At 33.2% G+C, this 25,880-nt stretch overlaps 2 protein-coding genes across 4 annotated transcripts in view; both read left to right on the top strand.

Moving 5' to 3' along the window:
• The window catches only part of LOC108737016 (kinesin-like protein Klp98A), a 22,170-nt gene extending 17,523 nt beyond the window's left edge, over window positions 1-4,647 (top strand). For both annotated transcript variants that reach the window (XM_025980547.1, XM_025980546.1), the window contains exons 4-5: window positions 3,628-3,806; window positions 3,860-4,647. In XM_025980547.1, coding sequence (XP_025836332.1) covers window positions 3,628-3,806; window positions 3,860-4,060 — 380 coding nt within the window. In that variant the 3' untranslated portion in view covers window positions 4,061-4,647. The remainder of the gene's footprint in view (window positions 1-3,627; window positions 3,807-3,859) is intronic.
• A 329-nt stretch (window positions 4,648-4,976) lies between these two features.
• LOC112906433 (kinesin-like protein Klp98A) lies at window positions 4,977-16,316 on the top strand. Of its 2 annotated transcripts, XR_003232339.1 has the most exons (4): window positions 4,977-5,313; window positions 5,531-5,703; window positions 14,369-14,547; window positions 14,601-16,316. XR_003232339.1 is itself a non-coding variant. In XM_025980549.1 (3 exons), exons 1-3 carry the CDS (start codon window positions 5,547-5,549, stop codon window positions 14,799-14,801), a joined length of 537 nt encoding a protein of 178 aa, XP_025836334.1. In that variant the 5' UTR covers window positions 5,466-5,546; the 3' UTR covers window positions 14,802-16,316. The 2 variants fall into 2 exon arrangements, 1 of the variants encoding a protein (XP_025836334.1); XM_025980549.1 differs by lacking the exon at window positions 4,977-5,313 and having other exon boundaries at window positions 5,466-5,703.
• Window positions 16,317-25,880: the final 9,564 nt, after the last annotated feature.

Raw genomic sequence — 25,880 nt, 5'->3', positions numbered from 1 at the left:
TTAACGAAACATTAGTAAATAATAGACCGGAACATGAAGCAGTTGTGTCACATACAAATAAAAAGATGAGGCTTTCTTAAATTAAATTACTTATAATATAAATGTAAGATTAGGCTAGGTTAGGTTGAGTTATGTTAGGCTACGTATAATAAAAAGGCAGGTGCTGTGGTTGTAGTTTTATACTTTCTTAAATTATATTATTTTTGATCATATAACTAGTTACATATAAACTAAATTGTATTACATTATTCATTTTTGAACTTTCTTAGTATCTTTATTTTTATCGTATTCATCGTTTTATAAAAATGATATTTGTTCGGAAAATAAAATAAGTAAACAATATAAATAATAAATTATTCATCTTTATTATAAATTGAAAACCAATTATACCACTGTTTACTAATTTTTTGTGTTATCCCAGATTAAAAAGAAAAACAGCTCAATCCGATGAAAATTTTCAAAGAAACGACAATTTTCTCCGATTGACGTCAGCGTCAGCCTCGAATGTTTTATTTACACCGCTAACTACGTTGCGTCGTCCGGAATTACTGATCACATTAGATAGGTCTTTAAGCAATAACAAAAAAATTACTTCTTTTTTAAAAACAATAATACAAAATATAAGTATTTGTCTATCGAATGACGCCAAATTCATTTCTTAATAATTAAAAACAATTATTTTGTGATGTTTAAAAAAGAAAGATGTTAACTCAGTTCCTATTCCTATTCGTTTGCTCTTTTAATGTTTGTTTCGAGTTTACTCTTTCATATTCTTTGGTTAAAAATTCGTACGTTACGTAGGAGTCGCTCCAGCTCTAATTGTTTATAAATAAAAATGATCCCCTTGTTTACAGCAACAAATAAGGGGATAAAAATAATTTTTCGATTTGCCCCTAACGGGATATGAAGAACTCCACCTTTACGAAGAGATTGAACCTATGTGTACCTAAAAATGTTTACTAAAAAAAAAGTTACGTCAATAACTATCCATGTCTGTTGGGATAAACAATTAACAAATCACTAAAAAAGTCATTTTTGCAATAAACAATCAATATATAAGAAATGACAATTTTTGACGATTTGGGATTTGTGCAATAACCAATCGACAAAATTGATCATACCGCAGTTCAAATTGAAGGTTTTTAATTTATCCACAATTGTTATTTGAAACTTTTCTTCCTATAAGGCATAACTCGCCTCCTAGATCTAAAAACCTGGTTTTTACCAACTTTCGATCTCCTCCATTTGTTAACGCACACTTTTTCGATGTTTAAAAATATACAGTGATGCTTAACTTTTCCCCGTCTGGTAACAAATTTATGTCGGGAAAATTGTCTACCGACTGGACTATTAGAAAACCACTTAGCCAAGCTTTATTGGGATTGAAACATAATTACAGACAAAACAATTAATCATAACAGACCTGATATCACACTGACCATCAAAGAAACTAAAACAACCTACCTAATCGATGTTGCTGTACCAAACATTGAAAATCTTAAACATAAAATTGAGAAAATTCAAAAATATATTCCTTTGGCTGATGAAATAAAAGAAATGTGGAATCAGAACAATAAAAAAAAACAGAAAAATAATACCATCAATAGGCGTTATACCCAAAACATTACACGCTAGCCTAGCAGGGTTGAAACTGCATAAGCATCTGTACATAAGTCTGCAGAAATCAGTAATCCTTGATACATGCGGAATAGTACGCTGATTTCTTAACAGTACTGACATATCCCCTTTTTCAAGAAACAACAGGTTAAATTACAAGCAAAGTTTTTAATAATCACCAATCATATTTCAGGGAAAGAAGTTAGCTCTTAAAATTTAAGAACAGAAAATTGGTTTCTATATCATATCCCAAAAGATGTGAGTGAGGTTCTTTGGCATTAGCCCGTCTTCACTTGCTCAATGTTAACCAGTGAAAACTGAGAAAACCAGGAAAATAATAATTAAATAATGAATCGTATTGCAAATCGGTGTGGCGTTTGCCGAGCGTGGCGATGAAATAAAATACATGTATACTTCTAAACATAATGGAGAATTTGAATATTTAGAATGAAGGATTAGTAGTATCTCAGAAAAGATTTATAATTATGATTTATGTGATTAAGAAAGAATATCTTGGTTTACTCGATGTTGATACTACGTTCAATTCACCAGTTTCTGTGGAGGTTACAAAGTATCATTGCAGACGGTGTTTTGGTGACAAGATACAAAATTTCTGGTAGTAACTTCGATGGAACATATAATTATCTGTGATTGTTTCTGATAATACCACATGATTAAATGCCTAATTATTCTTTCGTCGAATCAACAATACACCTTTGTTCTTGTTCAAAGTAGTTTCACTAAATAAAGGCAAAGGTTGATTTTGAACAAAATACACAAAAAGGTATGTTGATTAATAACACTTTGGAGACTACTGTAAACACTAGTGTTGTGATACAAAATGACCTGAGGCGTTTTAACTCTGGAGCGGACAGAAGTTTGGGTAAAACAGATATATTTTGAACATTCTAGAAAAGAGATATTTACAACAAATCTGTTAGAACATTCCAAACAATTACTATTTTCGGTAATCGATGAACACTCCATAATACTTCTGAAAGAGATCATATCAGGAGATTCCCCATCTAAATGCAATCACGTCCTAAATAGTTTCAGATCGGCAAGTGAGACCCAGTCAGGTGTAGAATAGAGAAACTAATATTTCAGGGTTTGCTTGAGCTGATTTCTAAGGAAGCTCGTCATACATCCCGTTGAAGACAAACACCCAGAAGTGTAATAGGGCGTCAAGTGTCAACGGGGGAGGGGAGAAAGAAATGTGAAAACTGATAAGAGTGAAAGTGTGCTTTATGTTTTGGCTATCGGCCCCAATACGAAAAATAGCCTTTGTTGTGTGCGGGAAATTTTGTGAAACCCCCTAGGCAAAAACGTTGCAAATGTATTGTCACGTAATTAAATACCTTTTCGCACTATTACTACTTTTATTTTCATGTCACTACTATTCTTAATTCACCACTATTTCGCACACTTTGTCGCTTCGGTTTATATCGCCACCTAACTCGAACTCGTGCTAACTAACTCTCGGCAACTATTTATAGAATGATCCAGAATATGACGTCTAGAAAATCTGATCTTCTCTGTCACTATGTATGTTGGATTGCCTACAAACGTGTCAGGGTGACAGTATATTGTATAAAAATAATGTTGCACAGTCGAACCGCAGCTGTACGTAACGTCGGATATACATTTATTGAGAAATCGTTTGCAGCTTTTTTATTTATAAATTAAAAAGAGCACATAATGATTTGTATACTTTTAAAATAATTCTTCAAAAACATCTTGAAATAAAGCTTATTGATGAGTTTTAGTAGTAAAGGGGGATTTTACTAAATTCGAATGGACTAAATAGTAGTATAGGTGATTTACTGAAAGAAGAACTAAAAATAGCGCCTTTAAATAAAAACCGTAGTATCTGGATATGGAGTTTATTATCGACGCGAAAGGCCAGACTTATTGCAAATTATTCATGAATACTATAATATACTTTCTCAGTCGGTTTCTACCAGTATGTGTTATGAAATTTTAATCTATAAAACGTTTTCATTGTTTTAGAAAATAACTGTGACAACATTATCAGTATTACTAATTATATTTTACGCGGAGCTGGAAATCAAACTCATTATGAATATGAAGTAAAAATAAACACAACTGATGATAAATGGACTGTATACCGAAGGTACAGTAGATTTCGAGAACTATACCTCGTTATGAAGAGTAAATATGGACAAAAGGTAATTTTCATTTACCCATATTAATTGTATTTTTATATTTTCTTTTGATTTAGGTGTCAAATATTCCTTTTCCACCTCGGCAACTATTTAGGAATACTGAAGCTGTTGCAAAAAATAGAAAACGACAATTAGAAACTTATTTACGGCTTTTAATACAATCCCTAGGAGAACCAATTACCAGGGAGGCTTTAATCAATATTTCCCCATTCTTCAAAAAGGGTATTTTTGAAAATGGAAAATATAGTACAAGTTGAAATTGGAATATTATAATATATGTAGTATTATGCTCTACTATATATTTCTGTAATTTTTGCTATCTTACATATTTTGGCCTGTTACTTTACTATAGTTTCATGACATCTTCTCTTCAAAATAATCGATAATTATAAACACTTAAATGTTATAATATCTTAAATGATAACTATTGTTATAATCGAGAAGGTAACTTAGTAGGTGACTACAGGCGTTAAATTTGTAAATAACACCTATTACAAAAAATTTGTTTAGAATCAGTATCGATAATGTATCAAAAGCAATTTGCAGAATAATTTGAGAAATGCTATTTTTAATCTCTTGAAATCAACCATCTGGTTATAAACGTACTGATTTTCCAACAATCTTCAATCAAAAGTTGCAGAAAGGTTTTTTTACTAATATTAAGTACGGACATGTTCTCTCCTTTATTTTAAGAAAACCAATTTTTTAGCGTTATTTGTAGTAATTTCTTTTATATATTGTTGGAGATGAACAGTTTGAATGAAGATTAAAAACCTTTTTTAACAATATGTGAAATCTAAGAATTATCAATTTATTAACTGTTAAGTGTAGGTACGAAACAAAATTTAAAAAATAACTTAGATTAACATAACTATTACNACTTTTATTAGAGATTTCACATGAAATGGAACAATTTTGCAACTACACATACGAAAATACCGAACATGTAGATTCCCGTAGCTATAGAATGAACAGAGAGAGCTGGAGTGACTTCTACGTAGCGTACGAATTTTTAACCAAGGAATATGAAAAAGTAACTTCAAAACAAACATTAAAAGAGCAAAACGAATCTCCTACGACTAATAGGAACCGAGTTAACATATTTTTTTTTACACATCACAGATTAATTGTTTTTAATGAATTTGGCGTCATTCGATAGACAAATATTTATATTTTGTATTATTGTTTTTAAAAAAGTAGTAATTTTTTGTTATTGCTAAAAGACCTACCTAAAGTGATTAGTAATTCCGAACGACGCAACGTAGTTGGAAATCGCGGTGAAAATAGCTCAGAAAATATTCATGGGATTAAGCCTTTTTCTTTAATTTGGAATAACACAAAAAAATATGAACAATAGTGTCATTGTTTTTCATTCCTAATTAATACCTTTTGTTCTAATTGCAACGTAGATAGCGGTGGGAATAAAGGGTTACAGTTACCTGGTTACTTTTGTTTTTGTGAAAATTGAAATATATTAATACATTCACCATTTCATCGTAAGTTATATAATGTAAGTGTCTAATTATAAAACGATTTTTACATGTATTAGGTACCTACTCACTCCATAAAATCTTCAAAAAGTAAAGGTATCTATATTTCATTTAATTTTATTTTACAAAAAGGATTACTCTGGAGTAAGTAGGAATAACAAACGAGTACCAACTCGTAGTCTTTATTTAAAAATTATTGATGTAATAAACTGAGTTTTTATTTAAAATATGTTACAGTTTGTTTACCTAACCAATGGCCACTATAGACGGTAACTGTACGGGGTGCAGCGGTGAAGATTTATTACCATCTCTCAAATATATAGAACAATGCTTGATTTGCGGTCAACAAATGACACCTGAAAATGCGTCAAATCTTGGCCAGAAAGCGATTGAAACATCTGTTAAGGCTAGTAAGCAAAGAAAAGATGGAAAATATAAAATTGTTTCGTCTATTTTGGAATTATGTTCTATAATAGTTGTAGAACTACTTATGTTCGTCCGAGGAATATTCATATCGTTTAATTAATCGTACATTGCAAAATTAATCAAAAAATTCTAACTTCGAAAATCAAGAGTGCGAAACTCTACAAGAAGCTTTATCGAAAATATTAAAACTGTTAATAAAATGATTAAACAGTTAGAAAGTGGGGCTTTAAATAATACCGAAAAATTATTTTAATACGATTATCTGCATTAAAAGAAAAGTTTAATGATGTAAAAGCGTTTTATCATAAAGAATGTTATTTATCTTTATATCGCGGTAATTTTAAATATCCTGTTGGTCGACTGATATCAGATGATACTTCCTAAGCTGTTAATTTCGTTATAAATCATATCCTTTTAAACGAAGATGAATGTCAATTTTTCCTCTCCGAAATTTTAAAAAATTACGATGGAGTTTGTCTGGAGTTTCGTTTTATAAAACGATCTTAATCTTAATTCTCATTTAGGCGATCAAGTCATATGTAACTTTTTCGAGGGGATTTACAAATAACATACGCAGGTGATGGATATACAATTGATAAAAAGTGGTATAATGCTAGAAATAAAACTTACGAAGAACGAATGAGAGTATACGAGGCAGCAGCATTATGCTACAGGATGCTCGTAAAGTCCAATATGATCTATCTTATTATAAATCACCAAATACACTTATGACAGAACTTGAATCTGATATACCTCCAACTATACTTAGAGTTTTAGAAATATTAATTACCTCGCTGAAACATTGTACCACAGAGTAATAAATTGAAAAATAAGGTATTAACAATAGCTCATTTTTTAATGTATTCTATTAGGCCTAGATCGTTCTTGTCTCCTATTTTATGAGGAATTTACTCCATGATTCATAGAAAGCATGCTTCGAAAGCTTAATTACCTGTCTTTCTAATTTAGGGCTTTGCGCAACTTATTATGAAACTCAGCTTTTTGAAGCATCTATTGTTAAACACCCTGAGAATTATAAAATTTTGCCAAATTGTTTTGTACAATTCATTTTTGACAATGCTGATCACAACACTTGCACTATAAATGGGCGTAATACGTTTCATGCTATGGGAGGTATTGCAAGTGTTACTCCATGAAGAGCAGTTGTAGCAAATTCAAATATTCCAAGATTTAACAAAATTCCTAAAACAGACAGTATATGCGATTCCTTCGGCTTTTTACCTCTTCAAAATTTTAACACTAATTTAAGTGGCCTTTATAAAATTGCTGCTAAAAAGATTACCCTCGAAAATATGGAAGAATATAAATTCAGTTTAACTAAGCTTGATTTCTTATGGTTACTGCAAAAAAAACATCACCAAAAAGTACGCAGGGATGGCTTGGTTATAAAGAGAAAAATTCATTTGTAACGGAATTTGATGTATCTAAAATTACACCTCTTCAATTTGTAAATGCACCTCCAAGCGATTATGACACGATACTAACGGTGTCAACTGAAACAGCCAAAAGAGCTGAAGAAAACAGCCAAAAACATGCATTTGTTACATTTGATCAACCTTTATATTGGAAAGCCCGTATAATAATTGCTTCAGTTGATCCTAATAATGACGTACATGCTTCAAATTGGTAATGTAATTGTCAGATTAGGTGGTTTTCATACCCTTATATCTTTTCTCGGTGCAGTTGGATATATCATGGAAGTGAGTGGCTTAGAAGAAGCTTTCAATTTAATTTTTGCTGAAAATTCTGCTACTAAGGCTTTACAAGGGCATGCCTTTTCAAGGGCCATCAGAGGTCATCTATTAAATTTCGTAGCAATTGGTGGTATACTAATCGACGATTGCTCTTTTAGTGACAGCTATACACAACATTTAAACAATATATTTAAAAGAATAGATTTACACGAAACAGATCTTTCCGCCGATTTTATTTTGAGAAGTACAATTAATAAATTTAATACTCGTTTAAACTTGTTAAAAGACAATGGTCCCACAGCTCAACTATGGATTCAGTATTTGAATTTTTATCATGCAGAACGATCAGCTAACTTCAACTTACATTTAAAGAATGTAAATGAGATGCTACCTTATTTTCAAGCAAGTGGTCACTAGAATTATAGAATTATGCTAAATTGGCCCATATTTATCTGCAGGATATGATGAAATTGCGATCTACTTTAGATGTAAAAACCTATAATGAATTTGTCAACCAAGGTTATTTTACTATTCGGCGTTCTTCAAAATTTTGGTCTGGTGATGGTCTGATATGGCTATCGAATAGGTCCTAATGAGAGGAATGAAATGTGTGGGTGGATTGACACGTGGTCGGGGGGTAAAGTACAGTGACCAAATGAATAGCCTGTACTAAACGTTTACTAGAGATAACACGTAGATTCGCGTAGCTCTAGAATGAACAGAGATGCTACTGACTTGAATGTAAAAATAAAACGTTAACTTTAAAGGTTCCACGCCATGTGAATACTATGTATGTACAGTCAATTTTCGGTGCGGCGGCGATGAATAGTCCCCGAGGGTGTTAACGGCGAGGGAACGGGGCGGCAAATACGCAAATGCATAACCGGTGATTGACGGTTACATGCATGTGAATCCCATTTGAATTCAAATCCGTAACGGCCAGTAGTTTGAAATTCGCAGTGGTAATTTTTCGTACAGTTTGTTTATTGTTAGCTTCGTAGTAAAAATGTGGAAAAGAGAGTCAAAAGAGCAACAAGAGTTTGATGGATTGATGGAGGAAGTATTGGAAAAATGGGATATGAGCGAAGAAGAACCGTTATTTAATTCAGATGATCATCCTGAATACGAGTTGGAAGATTAGTCCAGTGACACTGACAATTCTTCAGAACTATGTAGTAAAAAACCTCGTCTTATAAATAATAAAAAACCTAGAAATACACAACGAGTGGGTACTTCAGGAAACCAAGATACTGATTTACCTTCAATATCCTCCTCTGACAATGAGGCCAATCCAGATCCAATTCAAGTTGGGGGCCTATAGTTAGAAACAATAAAAATTTTAATTTCTCTATTTTGCACGGAATTTCTTCACATATTATTGATGAACTTGGTAACAAACGTGAAGTGGACTTTTACAAAAAATTTGTGGTTGACGAAGTTATCGATGCGATGGTTGAGCAAACTATGTCTATGCAGAACAAAAAGTTGTTCAGAAAATTACATGTGAATCTATAGGCCCAAAATCTAGACTAAATGACTGGACACCCACTAATAAAGTTGAAAAGTACAAGTTTATTTGAATTCTAATTTGGATGGGGTTGGATAGAAAACCAGCTATCAAGGACTATTGGAGCCGACCTATTCTGTATAAAAATTCCGTTTCCAAAATTTTGCCGAGGAATAGGTAAGATGCGTGTATATTATTAACTTTAGTTTCAAAATAAATTGTAAGTTTGAAATTCTTCTTCAAATGTGGTATTTCTCAAACAATGAGATTTGTCCACCAGGAAATAGACTGTATAAAATTCAACCTTTTGTTGATCAAATAAATCAAAAATACAAGGACACATTTATCCCAGGTGAAGACATATGTATTCATGAAAGTATGTTTCTATTTCGTGGCAGACTATCATTTCTTCAATTTATAAAAGGTTAAAAACATAAATTTGGAATAAAGGCATTCAAATTATGTACAAAGGGTGGTTACATCCACAAAATAAAAATTTGCTGATGCTTAGAGAGGAATAGTCAAACTATAACACTGTGGCAAATTCTGTGGTGTTCACTGACAACTGGTACACGAGTGTTGGGTTAGCTAAAGAACTGCAACAAAATGGTACACATCTAGTTGAAACTCTACGTAGTAATAGGAAAGAGAATCCAAAGGAGGTTGTAGGACGAAAATTAAAAAAGGGAGAAATTTATGGGCAACAGAGAGATGGTATCACACTCATGAAGTGGAAGGATAAACGTGACATACTTTTTCTTTCTACCAAACACGGGGACGAACTAATTCCTATCCCAGGTAGAGAAGGAACTAGAATGAAACCAGCAGCTATAGTAGATTACAACGCTGCTAAATGATTTACAGATGTCTCCGATCAAATGTCTGCCTATTCTTCGTCTTTGCGCAGAACAACAAAATGTTTTCATAAAATAGCGTATGAAATTCTAATAGAAACAACTATTGTAAATTCCTCGCTATTATTTAATAAAATCCATGATAAACATGTCAGCATTACAACATTCAACGAAAATCTTTGCATTCAGCTATTAGATGTTTCTAATAGTAACGATGAAGCTCCGTATGCTGCAAATAATGCAACTCAACATACATTGCAATTACTAGATAGAAGAAAAAGGTGTAAGAAATGTTATACAACAGTATTATCACAACAGGGTCGAAAATATGCTATACAGAAAAGTAAAGAAGTTGTCTAATGTTGTCCTGTATGCCCCGCTAAAAACTATTTTTGTATTAAATGTTTCTTCAAAGTTCAAGTTGCTAAACTAAAGTAATCGTGATTAATCACTAACTGTATTATAGTTTTATTATATGCTAAACAGTAACATATTCGATCATTTTTAAACGTATTTTAGTAGCATACTTTATATTTCTTATGTACATTGTTAAATAATCCCTACAATAATGCATGCGGCGCGATGGATCAGGCCGATGTGCATAATATGTATGCATATATATATAATTTTTCTAAATACTGCCTTCTGTAACACCTTTAAACTTTTTCCTAACTTCCACATCATTTTCCTCCTTATCATTATCATCATGCAATTTTATGGCGTACATTTTCGATCGCAAAGCGGCGAATTCAGAAAATATCCTACCACAAGGTTCATCTTTAACAAGACTTTTTTATTTTTTAAAGGTATATTATAAATATTATTCGGTGGATAGTCCGATGTATCAAATTTATGTATATCATGTTTTATATGTTGATAAATATCGTCAACAAAGAACTGGTATATTAGCGAGTCTGTGTCAGTATAAAGTAATTTGGCCCTCTCACAGAATTTGTTTTGAATGTAATTATAATGAAAGTCGTATAGTATAGTTTTTGAAATGTCAAGTATGCAGAATCCTATGTATATTGGCTTGTTAAATGTAACATTTAGCCTTTTCATTTCAATAAGTACCATATTTTCATCAAATATCGTACAACTATGGAAATTTGGTTGTGAAATATAATAATTTGCACCATATCTTCCGGACCATTTTGTTACCAATTTAACATCCTTATATTTTCGTACGTTTTCCATTGTCTTACCAAATACAGCGTTATTCATAAGTTTGTAGAAATTTTTTTCAAAATCGTTTCTGCTCGCCTGTCGTAAACTTGTATTCAAATCGACATATTTTTTTAACCAAGGTGATTGTTTAAATTTTAATACACGATGAACCTTTTCAATTTCAATACCTAAATTTAACGCCTGTTTTAAATTCCTATAATGAATAATGTAGTTTTTCTTATCGTAAAGTGTGGTCATTAATTTATGCATTTTTGAATTGGAAGCTGGTGGAATTAAATGTTCCGGAAGTAATGGTAAATCACGATGTTTTTTATGTAGTTTTACTGGATAAATTAGGTCGATTTCAAATATGTAACCGTACTCACCATCGTCGGGAATGTCATTAATTACAATAGAGTAGACATCATCAACCCATTCAAATTTCCCTTCTGGTAAAGGAAACGACATCGCATAACCGTAGAGATTATTTACGTCGAAATACATTAAATATGATATAGGTTCATTTGCATTAAAACTACTTCCCATGTACTTATTATTTGCTTTTCCATATCTATTACACGCCTGCGAGACACCCCCACGTATCCCTCGTTCTAGGAACATTATCATATCAATATCAGTTAGTAGTTCTAATTCAACCCCCGTAAGTTTTAGCATACTATCGAAAGCGAGCCCTGGCGCAGTATAATAATGTAAACTATCCAGTTTGTACGTGTTCCAACAAGTCAATCGAAAATTTTCAAAAATGTCAGCAAGAAGCAAAACATCTGTTTTTAAATATATTTCTGCGTATTGTTGTAAAGTATTAATTTTGAATGTATCCCAAATTAAGCAAGCATGTTCGTAGTCTTCGTGAGAAACGTGACAGTCGTTAATCGTGCTGAAAAAACATTCTTTAGGGGGTAATTTAGTATCATGTAATTTTTCCCAACAGTCCATGTATTCATATGGAAAAATACCTTTACGTTGTACCAATTCAAATTCGTTGTCATTTGGAAAATATTTCCGTGTTATTAGTTTTTGTTCTTTATCTAGGAATGATGATAATTTATCGAGACTACTAGCCATGAAACGAAAAGAATCTAGAAATCTGAAGTTAATCGTGGTATTTTGTACATATTTCGTAAAAGAAATATATTTTTCCTTGTTTACAGGTAATAGAGAAATGTTACCTTTGAACTCTACACTTAGAGCTTTAATTAAAAAATGACTATCGTAGCCGGACAAGTTATGAAAAATTACAGGTACTACGTGACTGTCTTTGTAATTTAAATTACATCCCACGTGCGCTGCACCACGGAAACTGCCGTCCAGGTGTGAATGATCTTTGATCTTTAAATCACCATTTTTAAATTTTTTCGAACAAACATGACAATTTGTTGTCGTTATAAATTCATATTGTTGTTCACGAGTTAAGGGTTTCACCAGAGGAACAATATTTGAGAAAATGTCTTTCAATTCGAAAGCAATTTCCTCAAGTTCCTTAATAAACCATTTAATACAGTCTTCACCGGTATACAATCTAAATCGGGAAAGTGAATCGTCGTAAGAACACTTTAAATAATATGCAATACTGAACGCTTCATGTTTGTGAACCTTTTGCGTTTTGCTTGTATTATCAGTTACATTTTCATTACATTTAAATAGTATACTTTCTAAATCGGCATAAATTGCAAACGGTGCCTGTTCGTAGTTTTTAAAATTTTTAAATTTCAAATATTTATTATTTTCACTTGGTAAAGTAATTTTTGTCTCATTTAATTTTCTGCAATCGATTGAATGTCTTTCCAAAATATCTTTTGAACTGAAGTGATTTAAACATCGCTGGCACAACCATTTTCTGTGATGAAGTCGCTTCGTTTGTTTATGTAATAACTTTGACAGGTCAGTAATTAACGCAAAATGAAATACTCTGTCTGATTCGACGTCTAATGCTGCTGCTGCTATTGCTGTTTTCTCATCATCATTATCATCAGAACTTTCACTTTCACAATTAACTCTTGAGACCATTAGTAAATTAATTTGTGGTGTAAATTCAGTTTTACTTAAACAAAGCGGTACTATTTCTTTTTTATCTAATATAGTAAAGACGTTAATCGATAAATTGTTCATTTGTTCAAATTTGACGATATCTTCAAGTTGAAAGGGGAAATTGAAGTTGTCATACTTAAGAACTGTACTAAAGTGTGGATATGATGATGGTCTATTTACATTCTTGTTAGGGGGTGCGGGGTGAATCGCAGCAACAATTGACCATAAAAAGCAAAATTCATCGTTATTTTTAATATTTATAACAGCTTTTGTATTTTTAATGAATGGCGGTAAATCTATATATGTTGATTTTCCTATATTAATTGGTAGGTAATAATTTATATTGATTTTAAGTTGATAAATTTCACGCAATGCCCATCCACTCTGACGTTCTTGAAACTCTTGTAACATTTTTAAAATTTTATCTTTTATGTGTACATTATACCATTCCTTTAAGTTTGTTGCCACGTCTATAATGCTATTTTTAGTTGAAAAATGTTTGATATCTGTTTCGTCGGTTGACGGTTTAATAAATAGGGCATAAAAGATAGCATTTACTTTTAGAAGTGAATTTCTTAATTCTTTCTTAATTTTAATCGAAAAACTTTTATATGCTTTTTCGAAAAATATTTCTGGTTCCTTAATACTATAATTAACAATGCTTCCTGTCTTTATTCTGTTCCTGAAACAACTTTCTAAATCCACCCACTCTAAATTTCTATTATTAATGCGCGACTTCTTTTTAATTTTTTTACGAAGTTCATTTCTAAATTTACTTCTGAAATATTTTAATAAAGATAAATTGGCTTCTAGCTGAAACCTATTATGAGTTGGATTAGAATTTTCTTGTTGTTTTAGGAGTTTTTTAACCGTTAANCTTCTCTGTCACTATGTATGTTGGATTGCCTACAAACGTGTCAGGGTGACAGTATATTGTATAAAAATAATGTTGCACAGTCGAACCGCAGCTGTACGTAACGTCGGATATACATTTATTGAGAAATCGTTTGCAGCTTTTTTATTTATAAATTAAAAAGAGCACATAATGATTTGTATACTTTTAAAATAATTCTTCAAAAACATCTTGAAATAAAGCTTATTGATGAGTTTTAGTAGTAAAGGGGGATTTTACTAAATTCGAATGGACTAAATAGTAGTATAGGTGATTTACTGAAAGAAGAACTAAAAATAGCGCCTTTAAATAAAAACCGTAGTATCTGGATATGGAGTTTATTATCGACGCGAAAGGCCAGACTTATTGCAAATTATTCATGAATACTATAATATACTTTCTCAGTCGGTTTCTACCAGTATGTGTTATGAAATTTTAATCTATAAAACGTTTTCATTGTTTTAGAAAATAACTGTGACAACATTATCAGTATTACTAATTATATTTTACGCGGAGCTGGAAATCAAACTCATTATGAATATGAAGTAAAAATAAACACAACTGATGATAAATGGACTGTATACCGAAGGTACAGTAGATTTCGAGAACTATACCTCGTTATGAAGAGTAAATATGGACAAAAGGTAATTTTCATTTACCCATATTAATTGTATTTTTATATTTTCTTTTGATTTAGGTGTCAAATATTCCTTTTCCACCTCGGCAACTATTTAGGAATACTGAAGCTGTTGCAAAAAATAGAAAACGACAATTAGAAACTTATTTACGGCTTTTAATACAATCCCTAGGAGAACCAATTACCAGGGAGGCTTTAATCAATATTTCCCCATTCTTCAAAAAGGGTATTTTTGAAAATGGAAAATATAGTACAAGTTGAAATTGGAATATTATAATATATGTAGTATTATGCTCTACTATATATTTCTGTAATTTTTGCTATCTTACATATTTTGGCCTGTTACTTTACTATAGTTTCATGACATCTTCTCTTCAAAATAATCGATAATTATAAACACTTAAATGTTATAATATCTTAAATGATAACTATTGTTATAATCGAGAAGGTAACTTAGTAGGTGACTACAGGCGTTAAATTTGTAAATAACACCTATTACAAAAAATTTGTTTAGAATCAGTATCGATAATGTATCAAAAGCAATTTGCAGAATAATTTGAGAAATGCTATTTTTAATCTCTTGAAATCAACCATCTGGTTATAAACGTACTGATTTTCCAACAATCTTCAATCAAAAGTTGCAGAAAGGTTTTTTTACTAATATTAAGTACGGACATGTTCTCTCCTTTATTTTAAGAAAACCAATTTTTTAGCGTTATTTGTAGTAATTTCTTTTATATATTGTTGGAGATGAACAGTTTGAATGAAGATTAAAAACCTTTTTTAACAATATGTGAAATCTAAGAATTATCAATTTATTAACTGTTAAGTGTAGGTACGAAACAAAATTTAAAAAATAACTTAGATTAACATAACTATTACAGCAAATGCTCCAATTGTATCCAATGATAATTTATCTATACACAGGCGGGCAGTTTTAATAAAAAATTTTTGAATGTATGCCACCATTCTGAGCAGTTTTCTCAAAAATCACCTCATTGGTGCTTTCAAATATTAAAAATGCCTGTCTGTGCCTAATTAATAATGGGATCCAATTCGATTATTTGCTGTAGGATATTTCTTTTAATTTTGTTTCGTAAATACTTAGTATCTAGTTAATAAATCTTTAACAGTAAATAGAAGGAAATGTTGCGAAAAAAAACAATGTTACTATAATTTAGCGTTTATGAATACTACTAACGCTATCACCCCATCTTAGTATACCTTTGACTTATCTTTTTGAGAAACAGATGTACTTATGGCCTTATTGTTTTGAGTAAGTACAATATTAAAAAAACGCTCTTATTTTAATTTATAAATGAAACAAAGTTGTGGTAATGAAAAAAGAATAAATTCATATGAAAGAATGTTTGTATTTTAATTTTATGAGTATATGTAAGGACAACTGAATCGATCACAGCGATCATTGTGAAATTTTCGTTAAATCATGTTCACGTTCAGAATAAACAAGTAAAAAGTAATATTAAAAATGGAGGCATAATAGTTGCTGTGTAGTTAATTGTAATAATACCGCCAGAAATGGTGACTGCAAATTTTATGCATTTCCAATGCTAGTTGGAAATTAAAAAAAAGTAAGAAATGGATAAATGCAGTTGAGAGAAAAGAATAAGTAGTGTATAACCTAACTAACATTTTGTAATAATGTAATGATAATTAATTGGAATTATATAATTTTGTGTCCATTTTTATTAAAAAAAAACAATTAAATTTTTGTTGAACAGAATAGGTATTTCACATAAATATGTAGTATCGAAAGAGGATTTTTTATCAAAATAACCCCTGCCTTATTTCTTATATTATTACTACTATACCCTACATCTCTAAAATTCCTTTTAATTATATTACAAGCCTCATCGGTTTTACCTACTTCAAACTTTTCTTCTACTTCTTTACACATCCTATCAATCCACTGTCCCTTACCTGCCCTACACTTCCTAATCATTTCCTACTTTATAGCCTTATATCTTTTTTGCCCTTCTTCGTCTGTGCTGTTTTTGTATTTCCGCCTTTCTCCTAGAGAACCTATACGCAGGCGCTGAGTTAGGAGATATATTACAGAAAGAAGATAGTGCGAAGATAGATGAGCTACGTTATCCCACAATGGGAGAAGAGTTCGATGTAGCATGAAAAAACTTAAAGAATAATAAGGCGCAGGTTTAGATGGGATACAGGGGGGAAATTCTAAAACATGCAGGACAAGAGGTTAGATATCGTATGTTTAAGCTAGTTAGTCACATTTACGATACGGGAAAAGATTAAAAACGGAACGTTGTAGTAACCATACCTAAAAAGAGAGGTGCGGATAGGTGCGAGACATTTAGAACAATTAGCTTAACTTCCCATGCGTCAAAACTCTCAACTAGAATTGTACAGAGGGGGTGAAAAAAAGGGTGGGAAAGTATTAGGGGAAGATCAATTTGGGTTTATAAGAAATAGTGTAAAGCGGGAGGCCATTCTATCTTTACGGGTAACAATAGAGTAAACGATAGAAAAAAGAAAGAGGGCGTACACAGGATTTGTAGATTTAGAAAAAGCTTTAACCAGTGTTAAATGGGACTTGAAAATTTAGGAATAAGTTACAAAGATAGAAGAGTGATACTAAGTTTGTATAAAGAGCAACAGGCAGTTATAGAGATGCTAATCGCCTTCAATAAAAAAAAGTCACTTCTATGCTCGCGAACGGTTAATTTAGAAATTCGAAAGAGGTTGTTGAAGGTGTATGTTTGGAGCACGGCGCTGTACGGGTGCGTAACATGGACAGTGGGCGCGGCGGAAAAAAGAATGTTAAAAGCGTTCGAAATGTGGTTTTACAGGCGAATGATGAGGATACCGTGGATAGAGAGGGTTAGAAATGAAGAGGTATTAGAAAGAGTAGGAGAACAGAGGACAATGGAAGTCAATAAGAAATAAACGAGATAGGTTAGTAGGACACCTTCTCAGGCATGAAGGTCTAGTCAGAGACATATTAGAGGCAGAACGGAAATTAGGAGGGGTAGAGATAGACCTAAATTAGATTACTGTTCGCAAATAGTTAAGGATATGAGTTGCTCTATCTTTAGGGAAATGCGAAGATTAGTGCAGGATAGGAAAGAGTGGAGGTATCCAACCAGTCTTAAGACTGACGACCTTGTGAAGAAGAAGAATAAAAATTGAATTAACGTTTTCAGCTTTAAGTGTCCTCTTTATTGTTCATAAAACAACCGTTTCTAGGATTTTCTACACAACTTTATAGATATTAGCAATTACTACAGCTGTCATGTTATTAGCATTAGTTACACCGGTTAACCTTATTAACTCGAACATTTTAGTTTTCAAAGCTTATTGAGAAGTCGGTTTAGCGTCTGTGATATTTTTATAAATGTTATATTGGTAATTTAAAAATAATAAATTTCAAGATTCCCCAAAACGTCCGGCATTTAACATGTTTCATTTGTGGTCGCAACAGTACATCCTCTAGCACATTCGATAGATTCTCACGTAAAAAGTCCCATAAGTCTTTAAAAATTTCGCACCACACATTACTGAAAACAGTTCCTGAATTCGCAAAGAATGTACTCGCAGCATGCGAATAGTGACTATTGTGACATTCAGAATTCCGTCCCACGAGAAACAAATTTGTCTGTTAACAACATCCTACGAAAGAAATTAAGCTCTGCAGTACTTTTCTTTCGAAACCACTGACAGAAATCCACTCGCAACCGAAAATCAGTTTAAAGTAGGGCTTCAAGTAGGGCACTCGCTGCAAATTGTGAGGATGCAGCAACTGTTGCTTTAAAATATGCCACACTATCACATGAGAGCAGTCAACGTTCTCTGCTATTTCGCCTGTAGAATTTTAGGAATTATCTTCTTTAAAATCAAAGATGTCGTCCCTACAGCGGCTATAGGTTCAAACCCGTAAATAAGTATCACGTTACATTATTACAACAAACAACAAATGTTCTACAGTGACAAACTGGCGTACTCTAATGAATGGTGTTGTATTACTTAATTAGCTTATTGAATTGCACGTCAATTGCCTCAAACAAAAGGTTAAAACGTTAAAAGTGTAAGAGTAGGCTTTTTAAATGTCGATTTAATATATTGCTGATTTGTTATGATTGTCTAAGAGGGTTGAAATGACGTTAAACATTTGTATAAGAACGGACCATCGGAACTCTAAAGTGCACGTGTAGTTTTTGAGGTAGTTTCTGTTCGATTGAGTCCAGGTCGAGACGTTTATTAGTAAATTTTTACGAATCGCTGTATATGTGAACTGTTGTGGCTTTATTATTGTTATATATATCTTATTGGATTACATTTAGTGTTTTATACAGGTGAGTCCCTACGCACTAAGTGTCTTAGTTCTTTAATAGCACAGGTAGATAGCTTACGTCAGTTTTGATCATGAACTTATATAGGTGATTTAATTGAATAAATCTAGAGATAATACACTATCAGATAATTGAGGGAAAAAGCTTAAGCCATTAGAGCCACGTGTGCTAATTGTAGGATGATGATCAATTTTAATATCTCAAGTTATAAGTAGTTTTGGAAGCGGCTTTGCTTGGAGGCCAGTGGAGACCTTGGCAGGACTAGGGTCAACAGGTAGGTTCACCCCGGGGAGAGTTCAAGTTGTCTCCCTTCTCCTTTGTGATTGCCGGGTACAGCTCATTGCATTGAGCTAGCGTCGCATGGAATGGGCCGTGCCACCTGTACCAATAAAGAGTGGGTGGAGGTGAAGCAGTTCCGTTTTAATATTGTTGTTTATGTTGAATTCTTTGTTAGTATTTCTTATGTATTGGAGTAAAGGACAGTAAATTGCTACCATTGGTTTTGGTCAAAATGTGAACTGACATTTGTTTAGATCTTTGGGTGGTTTCTAATTCGACTGTCTAATGTGATAGGGGTAGTGGCTGTTTGGCTTGGCTAAGTTAGGGTCAACTGGTCGGTTAACCCCGAGTAAAGCCCAATGAGTTTTGTTCCCCTGATGCGAGGTAGTGAGACCTTGAATGGCTGGGCCGCGCCGCCGTACCAATGGCTGAGGATACGCGGAGGCTAAGCAGGCCCCAACATGGATGCTAGTGCAGTTAAGTCTGTATATAGGGTGTCCCAGTTATAATAATTAATATTTATACCACAGATTCCTACGGACATTTGGAACATAAAATGTTATAACACTTTTGACTTTTGAAACAAAATAAAAAATTATAAAATTATAACAGTTTTGATGCCGGCCCTGCACAATCGCAAATTAATTACGATTGCCAGCTGATCGTAGAAAAATTCACCTTCAGTAGGTCGGAATCAGCTGCTTTTTGGGGTGATGTTATTGTTTATGTTTGGTATTAAGTTACGGATCAGCCGAAGAAAATGCACTCGCGTTAAGGTCCATTAGATGACTGAAAATGTTAGAAAAACTACGTATCTATCACAATCGAAAATCCCATGATCGTAAACTGAAGTGGACCTAATGTAGCCCATGACGTCGAGTATTATGATATTTTAAATAGAAAAGAAATTTTAACGACTACGGAATAGTTAGAAGCGGTGCACAAACAACCCTCACCACCCAGCGTTTGGTAAAGGTTTGTAACATAACGTACTAGTGTACGAAAACAAATGTATGTGTTATGGTTGTAAAAGTTGAGACAAGATGCAGACCTACTTTGACCATTCACATGTGTTAAACGTTAGTTTTGCCTGGCAGGGCTCATTAACCCCACGTGGGGTAATACAAGGATGTGTCCAGAAGGACCAAGTTGGTTATTTTGTTTTCATTAAATGTAAAAAGCTAAATATTGATATAACCTCGTATAATTACACTGCTGGAAGTGACTGGAATAAATACACATAATGTCGTAGTTTCTAACAGGTTGTTCAGTTTGCTTTGGATTGTTGTGGAATTTACTTGTTTGTTAGTGTTAGTTTATTTATTTAGTGGTCATTTCATAAAAGACTATTACAATAAGGACAATTAGTAGTGTGATAGTGCATTCTAGTAGGGTTCTTATTCAACCGTCAGTTGGTGGTGAGTTACATTACCAATGCCTATCGTATAATTCGAAATATTCCCGGTATCTGGGCCAAAATTCGCAGCAACTGGGTACGCCGCTGTCAGTGTTGCATTGAAGCGAATGGCGGACAATTTAAACATTTTTTATAAAAGGTACGCATTTCTTTTTCACTTTTACCTTTTTTTTACAAGGTGGAAGTGCATTCGGCTTCTTCCCGGTAGGTACTTGTTACATCCACACTAGATCAGCTGAGCGACGTTAGTCGCCTAGATCCAGGCCCGTAATGAAACAAATTGTACGTTCAAATTTACAAAGACGATTTGCGAGCTCAATTGTCACTGGATTGAAAAATTGTATGACACTTTTTTGTTGTATTTTGTGTCAGGAATCCATGTTTTTTTTTTAATTATTATAACTGGGACACCCTGTATATATTCAGCTTTAGCTTGGATAGTGTCGTTGTGTATGTTGTATCATTAGGTATATTAACTCGTATTATTTTTACATCATTCACCGTCATCTTGACAAGTACGTATCTGTCACAACATAATTGAGAAATACAATGACATTATAGAACCTTTTTTACTTCCAATTTCAAATTGGTGTTATTCAATGAACAAAATTTTACCCTCAAACTTTTATGAACAAAAACCTTGTAGACTATTGCGATCATACTCTTAGTTATTGGAAAACTATCCCTTACACTATATATAAGTAGCAGCTGCTAATGTTAGTTCTAGTTGAAAATTTGCCCCCCCCCCCCCCCGTAGAAGAATATCGTTTCTACGCCTATGGTGGAGAACGAAGGCGGCTTTCGTCTGATCGTTCGGAGCTGTCGCTACTATCAATTATTCGTTTTTTAATTTTTCGTTTACTGTGTAGCTTCAATGTATTAATATTTCTTCGGCTCTTAATAGGGCAATTTTTTTAGCAGTGACATAGTGATTCAAAAATAATGTAAATATGAAAACTGCAAAAACTCACTAACTGAAAATGTAAATTATAATTTTTCGAGTAACGGTGTATGAACCATCCCAAGCCTATTGTAGTTTCGGGCAACGTCCTTTCCGCCTTGATGGATTATATATCCATACTTTGTCACCTGCATTAAACACAGCATACTTGGTTCGTCGATCGTATTTGGTCTTGATGCGGTCACTTTCAAATCGTATCTTCGTAAGCACAGCGTTATGGATGTTGGTGTTAGTTGACAACGCTTCTTAAATTGGTTTAGAGTAGCGTTAAATCGTTCAACCATTCTATCAGACTGTTGATGTAAGGGCATAGTCCTCGGTTTAGTAATGCCCATTAGTTCAGTGATGTTCTTGCTGGGATTGCAATTCCAATGGCATTCCATATCGGCTGATCCATGACTACCAAGATGTATCGGTTACCGGAGTCTGTAATTGGGAATGGTCCTGCCATAACGACTGAAATTCTCTCAAATGGCACTCCCACGTTGTACTGCTGCATTCGTCCACGACTCCTTGTCTTCGATCCCTTACTGGCGACGCATGACGGGTATTTCCTGCACCAGTGCTCTACATCGCTTCTACTCCGTGCCCAAGAAAATCGCTCGCGTATCTTCCTTAGAGTCTAAGTAATGCTGAAATTTCTTTGGCCATGGACTGCTTCTACGACTTCCGAAAATCTTTTCTTCGGAAATATCACTTTAAGCTTGTTCCTGGTTCCATCTGGACTTTTTCCACAATCGTTTCAAAACGCTGTGGTCTAAGTTAATGGAATTCCACTGTGCCCAATAACTTTTCATTGTTTGACTTACCTTATCTTCACAGCATCCCTTAGGCTGGACGGTGGTAAGATCACAACAGATTAATTTCAGTTCTTCTTCTCCGGAGATGAACAATGTTTGCAGTTTTCCACGCAAGGTCTCCGGGAGGTTAAACTCATATTCTTGAAGTCGTTGCAACCATCGTGCAACCTGTCCTTCTGGGTTCTTGAATTGATGTAGCCACTTTAGAGAGGCGTGATCCGTTCTTAAGGATACAGATACTTGTGGAAATGTTCGAGGGTTTTAACCACACTCTCTCTGTCGACGAGTGACACAATAATTTCGTTCTGCTTTTGAGAGTGTTTTACCCGATAATCCTCTCTTTTCCATCTTGTACGTGAGAGAAGACACCATCAAGCCCCACATAACTAGCGTCGGCATCAACGATGTAGTTTGCTGAGCTGTGGGAACGTCAAGATTGAGGCTCCAGAGAGTATAATGTTAAGATGTTCAAATGCTTTTTAGCATACCATAAATTTCTAATGGAAATATCAAAAAACAACGATTTATTTACTTATTGACACCCTTTCTTAAAAGAATTGTAATGTTTTATTTAATACATAAATTTTGTATGTCTGGTTTTTGTGCATGTCATAGATTGTTTTACAATATTTCATTCCTAAATGTAACAATAATTTTCTTTTTAGTGGGGTTTTCCTTTCAATAGTAGTTTATTTTGATACATGAAAATTGTAAGAGGTGTTTGTATTTTAAGTAATTTTATTTATATTTAAGTGAATATTGAATCTACTATATTCAAATTATAATTGAACACTTAAATAAGCAAAATAAAAAATAAGAATTAAAATTCTATTGAAGACTTCAGCCGATCCGACGGGACTTATACAAACTAAAGTGGATGGATCGGCTTGCGGGGAGGGGGTTCTTAAATAGAAACTAGACTAGGACAAGTCCCTTAAAGAGACAGAAGCTCTTTCAGTACTCAGGGTGGTAGAGATCGCGGGGATCGATGTAGCCCTCTAATGCACAATACCGCGATGTGGAAGGCAACGGGAAACCACCACATTATATCCCAAGTAAAACAAACGGAACTCAAATGATGGCGTCTTATGGGCTAAAGCACTTTGGATGTAAACTAGTCCCCCATTCGGATGTCCGGGCGAGGACAATCTCGGTAGATGCCATCAATAAGTGCAATGGGGGAAATTTGAAAGTTGAAATGAATAGACTAGAATTAGATATAGCATAGCATTAATGAAGTCCGTTGGCCAGAAACTGGAGACTCCTGGAGTGGAGTCTTAGAAAAATACATACAGGATCAGTGGAAGGTAATTCGCGGGTAGAAATTGTAATGCCTAGGAAAGCAGGACAGAGTGTAGATATTTACAAAAAGCGATAAAATAGTTATGGTTAAATTAAAGTCGAAACCGGTAATAACGGTAATAGCGCAGATCTACATGCCTACATCATCTTACAATGATGAAGACTTAGAAGCGGTTTATGCAAAGAAAGAAGGAATATTTAGTTTAGTGAAAGGGCAGGAAAACCTAATAGTTGTGGGAGACTTCAAAGAAGTAGTAGGTGAAGTTAAAGACGGTGCAATAGCAGGTTCTTTTGGATTAGATAATAGGTACAAGGACAGACGAAATACTAAAGGATGCGGGAAAAACAAATGACAGGGTCATAGAAACGAAATTGAACTGCATTAAAAAATTAAATTGGCGACTAATCGCTCTAAATTGTATAATCTACTGTCGATATTATATTAAAGTAGTTATATCCCATTGCTAAATAAGTAAACATAAAAATGGAAATTTTATTTTTCATGATAGTGTAATCTTAAGACAGTAAGTAAAGTAATGATAATCAGAACATACAAGGGTACTGCCGAAATTTTCGTAGAAAAAGTTTAGTTTCGGCTTGTGTCGGGTTCAGGAGAAAGGTGATCAGGAATTTCTTCGTCGTCCTCCAACAAAACGTCTTTTCTCACCCTCCTAATGTTACGAAGTGGTATTTTCCTAATTTTTGTCTATCCTGCTAATATTCCTTCGATTCTGTCATCATTCTGGTCAATTTTGGTCGGTCTGAAATTTAGGGGTCATTTTGGATTTGTTTGCAATTTTGGTAAAAAATTTTTTGTCTAGTGCTTTTTGGTTCCTTACTAAATTTATATTTCTGACTTTTTCATACAATACGGATAGTTCTTTGATTCTGTTATTTATGTAGTTACTAGGGTTTTTGAATTCTGGGAGTTCTAAATCTGTTACATCTTTATAAGGTCAATGAATTATCATATTTCGAAAGGTCTAAATTTGGTGATAGATTAAGTTGTTATACATAAAAATGGATTGTATCATTAAATTTGGAATTGTCTCTTCAGGATTAGTTTGTTTTAAAATTGTTAATTTTTCTTAAATGTGCCATGAATTCTTTTGAGAGGGTTGATAGTAATTGAGTTGCCTGTGCTTGTGAAATGTAATTAAGTGTGGTAAAGTTCACAAAAATCTTTAAGACGATTTTTCCCTAAGAAGGGGGTGTTACATATCTAGGTCCCTAGTACAAAGTTGGTACATCTAAATTATTTATTTAAAACTCAAGCTAACTCCTACTTACAACGAAATCAATAATTATAATGATAGTCAAGTCAAGAAGTCGACAGTCGCAAGTCTAATTCAAGATCACGAAGATGTGGGGTGGCGGGACGACTTACCGTTATCACTCACCCTGTAATCCTGCCATTTCTATGTTCCCCAATTATCTAATAAGGTAGGCTAAGATTATTATTTTATTATTAAATTATTAATTAACTGAAGTTAAATTGTTGGCAAGTTCTCCTAAACTGTAAAATCGCTTTTAATATAATTACAAAGTGATTGTATGCCAAATAAATTATTATTGTGACACGGTGAAGTAATTATATAAATAAATAAATAAAAAATCGCTTCGTCGATCAATAAGATCGGTAGATTTAGAAAAAGCTCAAAAATGTAGAGATGAGTTACAGAGATTGTTCGGTGGTTGCAGTATTCGCTCACTGCCCCATATATTCTTTCGGATTTTGTTGATGAATAAATCACTTTGTTTTGGTTGTTGTTTATTTTGTACAATATAGTACACTATGTACACTTATTAACTATTTGATTGTATTTGAATATTGTTGGTTTATAATTGAATACTTGTTGATTGATTTGAATTGATAGATGAATGCTGAATTTTGAATGTCGATTAGATTGAATGTTGAATGTAGAATGCTGAATATCGAATCTTTGACTGCTGAATTTCGAATAATGAAAATTTGAATTGTCGTTGTTTAAATAACGTTGACACAAACTAGGCAACGCCTATCGTACACATTACCCCTTCGCCGTCACTACGCACCCCTCCGGTATCTTCGGTACATTCCGAAGTGATGACGTAGCTACGGACTTGGGTTTTCCATTGATTACTGATATTGTGAGACCTACCTGGTCCGATCTCTTTGTTAAATTACTGAGTTACCTATACTAAGAAAAATAATATTTACCTATACCTACACAAATAAATGCCTTAAAATTGAATACAACTAGAATA

This window comes from Agrilus planipennis, unplaced genomic scaffold (genome assembly GCF_000699045.2).
Source record: "Agrilus planipennis isolate EAB-ADULT unplaced genomic scaffold, Apla_2.0 scaffold113, whole genome shotgun sequence".
NCBI lineage: Eukaryota > Metazoa > Arthropoda > Insecta > Coleoptera > Buprestidae > Agrilus > Agrilus planipennis.
Note: the sequence above shows the minus strand (reverse complement) of the source record. Positions and strands in the feature narration are given on the sequence as shown.

Excerpts from the sequence above, each read along its gene's own strand:
- LOC112906433 (XM_025980549.1), top strand. The coding sequence starts at position 5,547 with ATGGCCACTATAGACGGTAACTGTACGGGGTGCAGCGGTGAAGATTTA. Across the intron at positions 5,704-14,368 it reads TGAAACATCTGTTAAGGCTA|AAAATAACTGTGACAACATT; the intron begins GTAAGCAAAGAA and ends TCATTGTTTTAG. Across the intron at positions 14,548-14,600 it reads AGAGTAAATATGGACAAAAG|GTGTCAAATATTCCTTTTCC; the intron begins GTAATTTTCATT and ends CTTTTGATTTAG.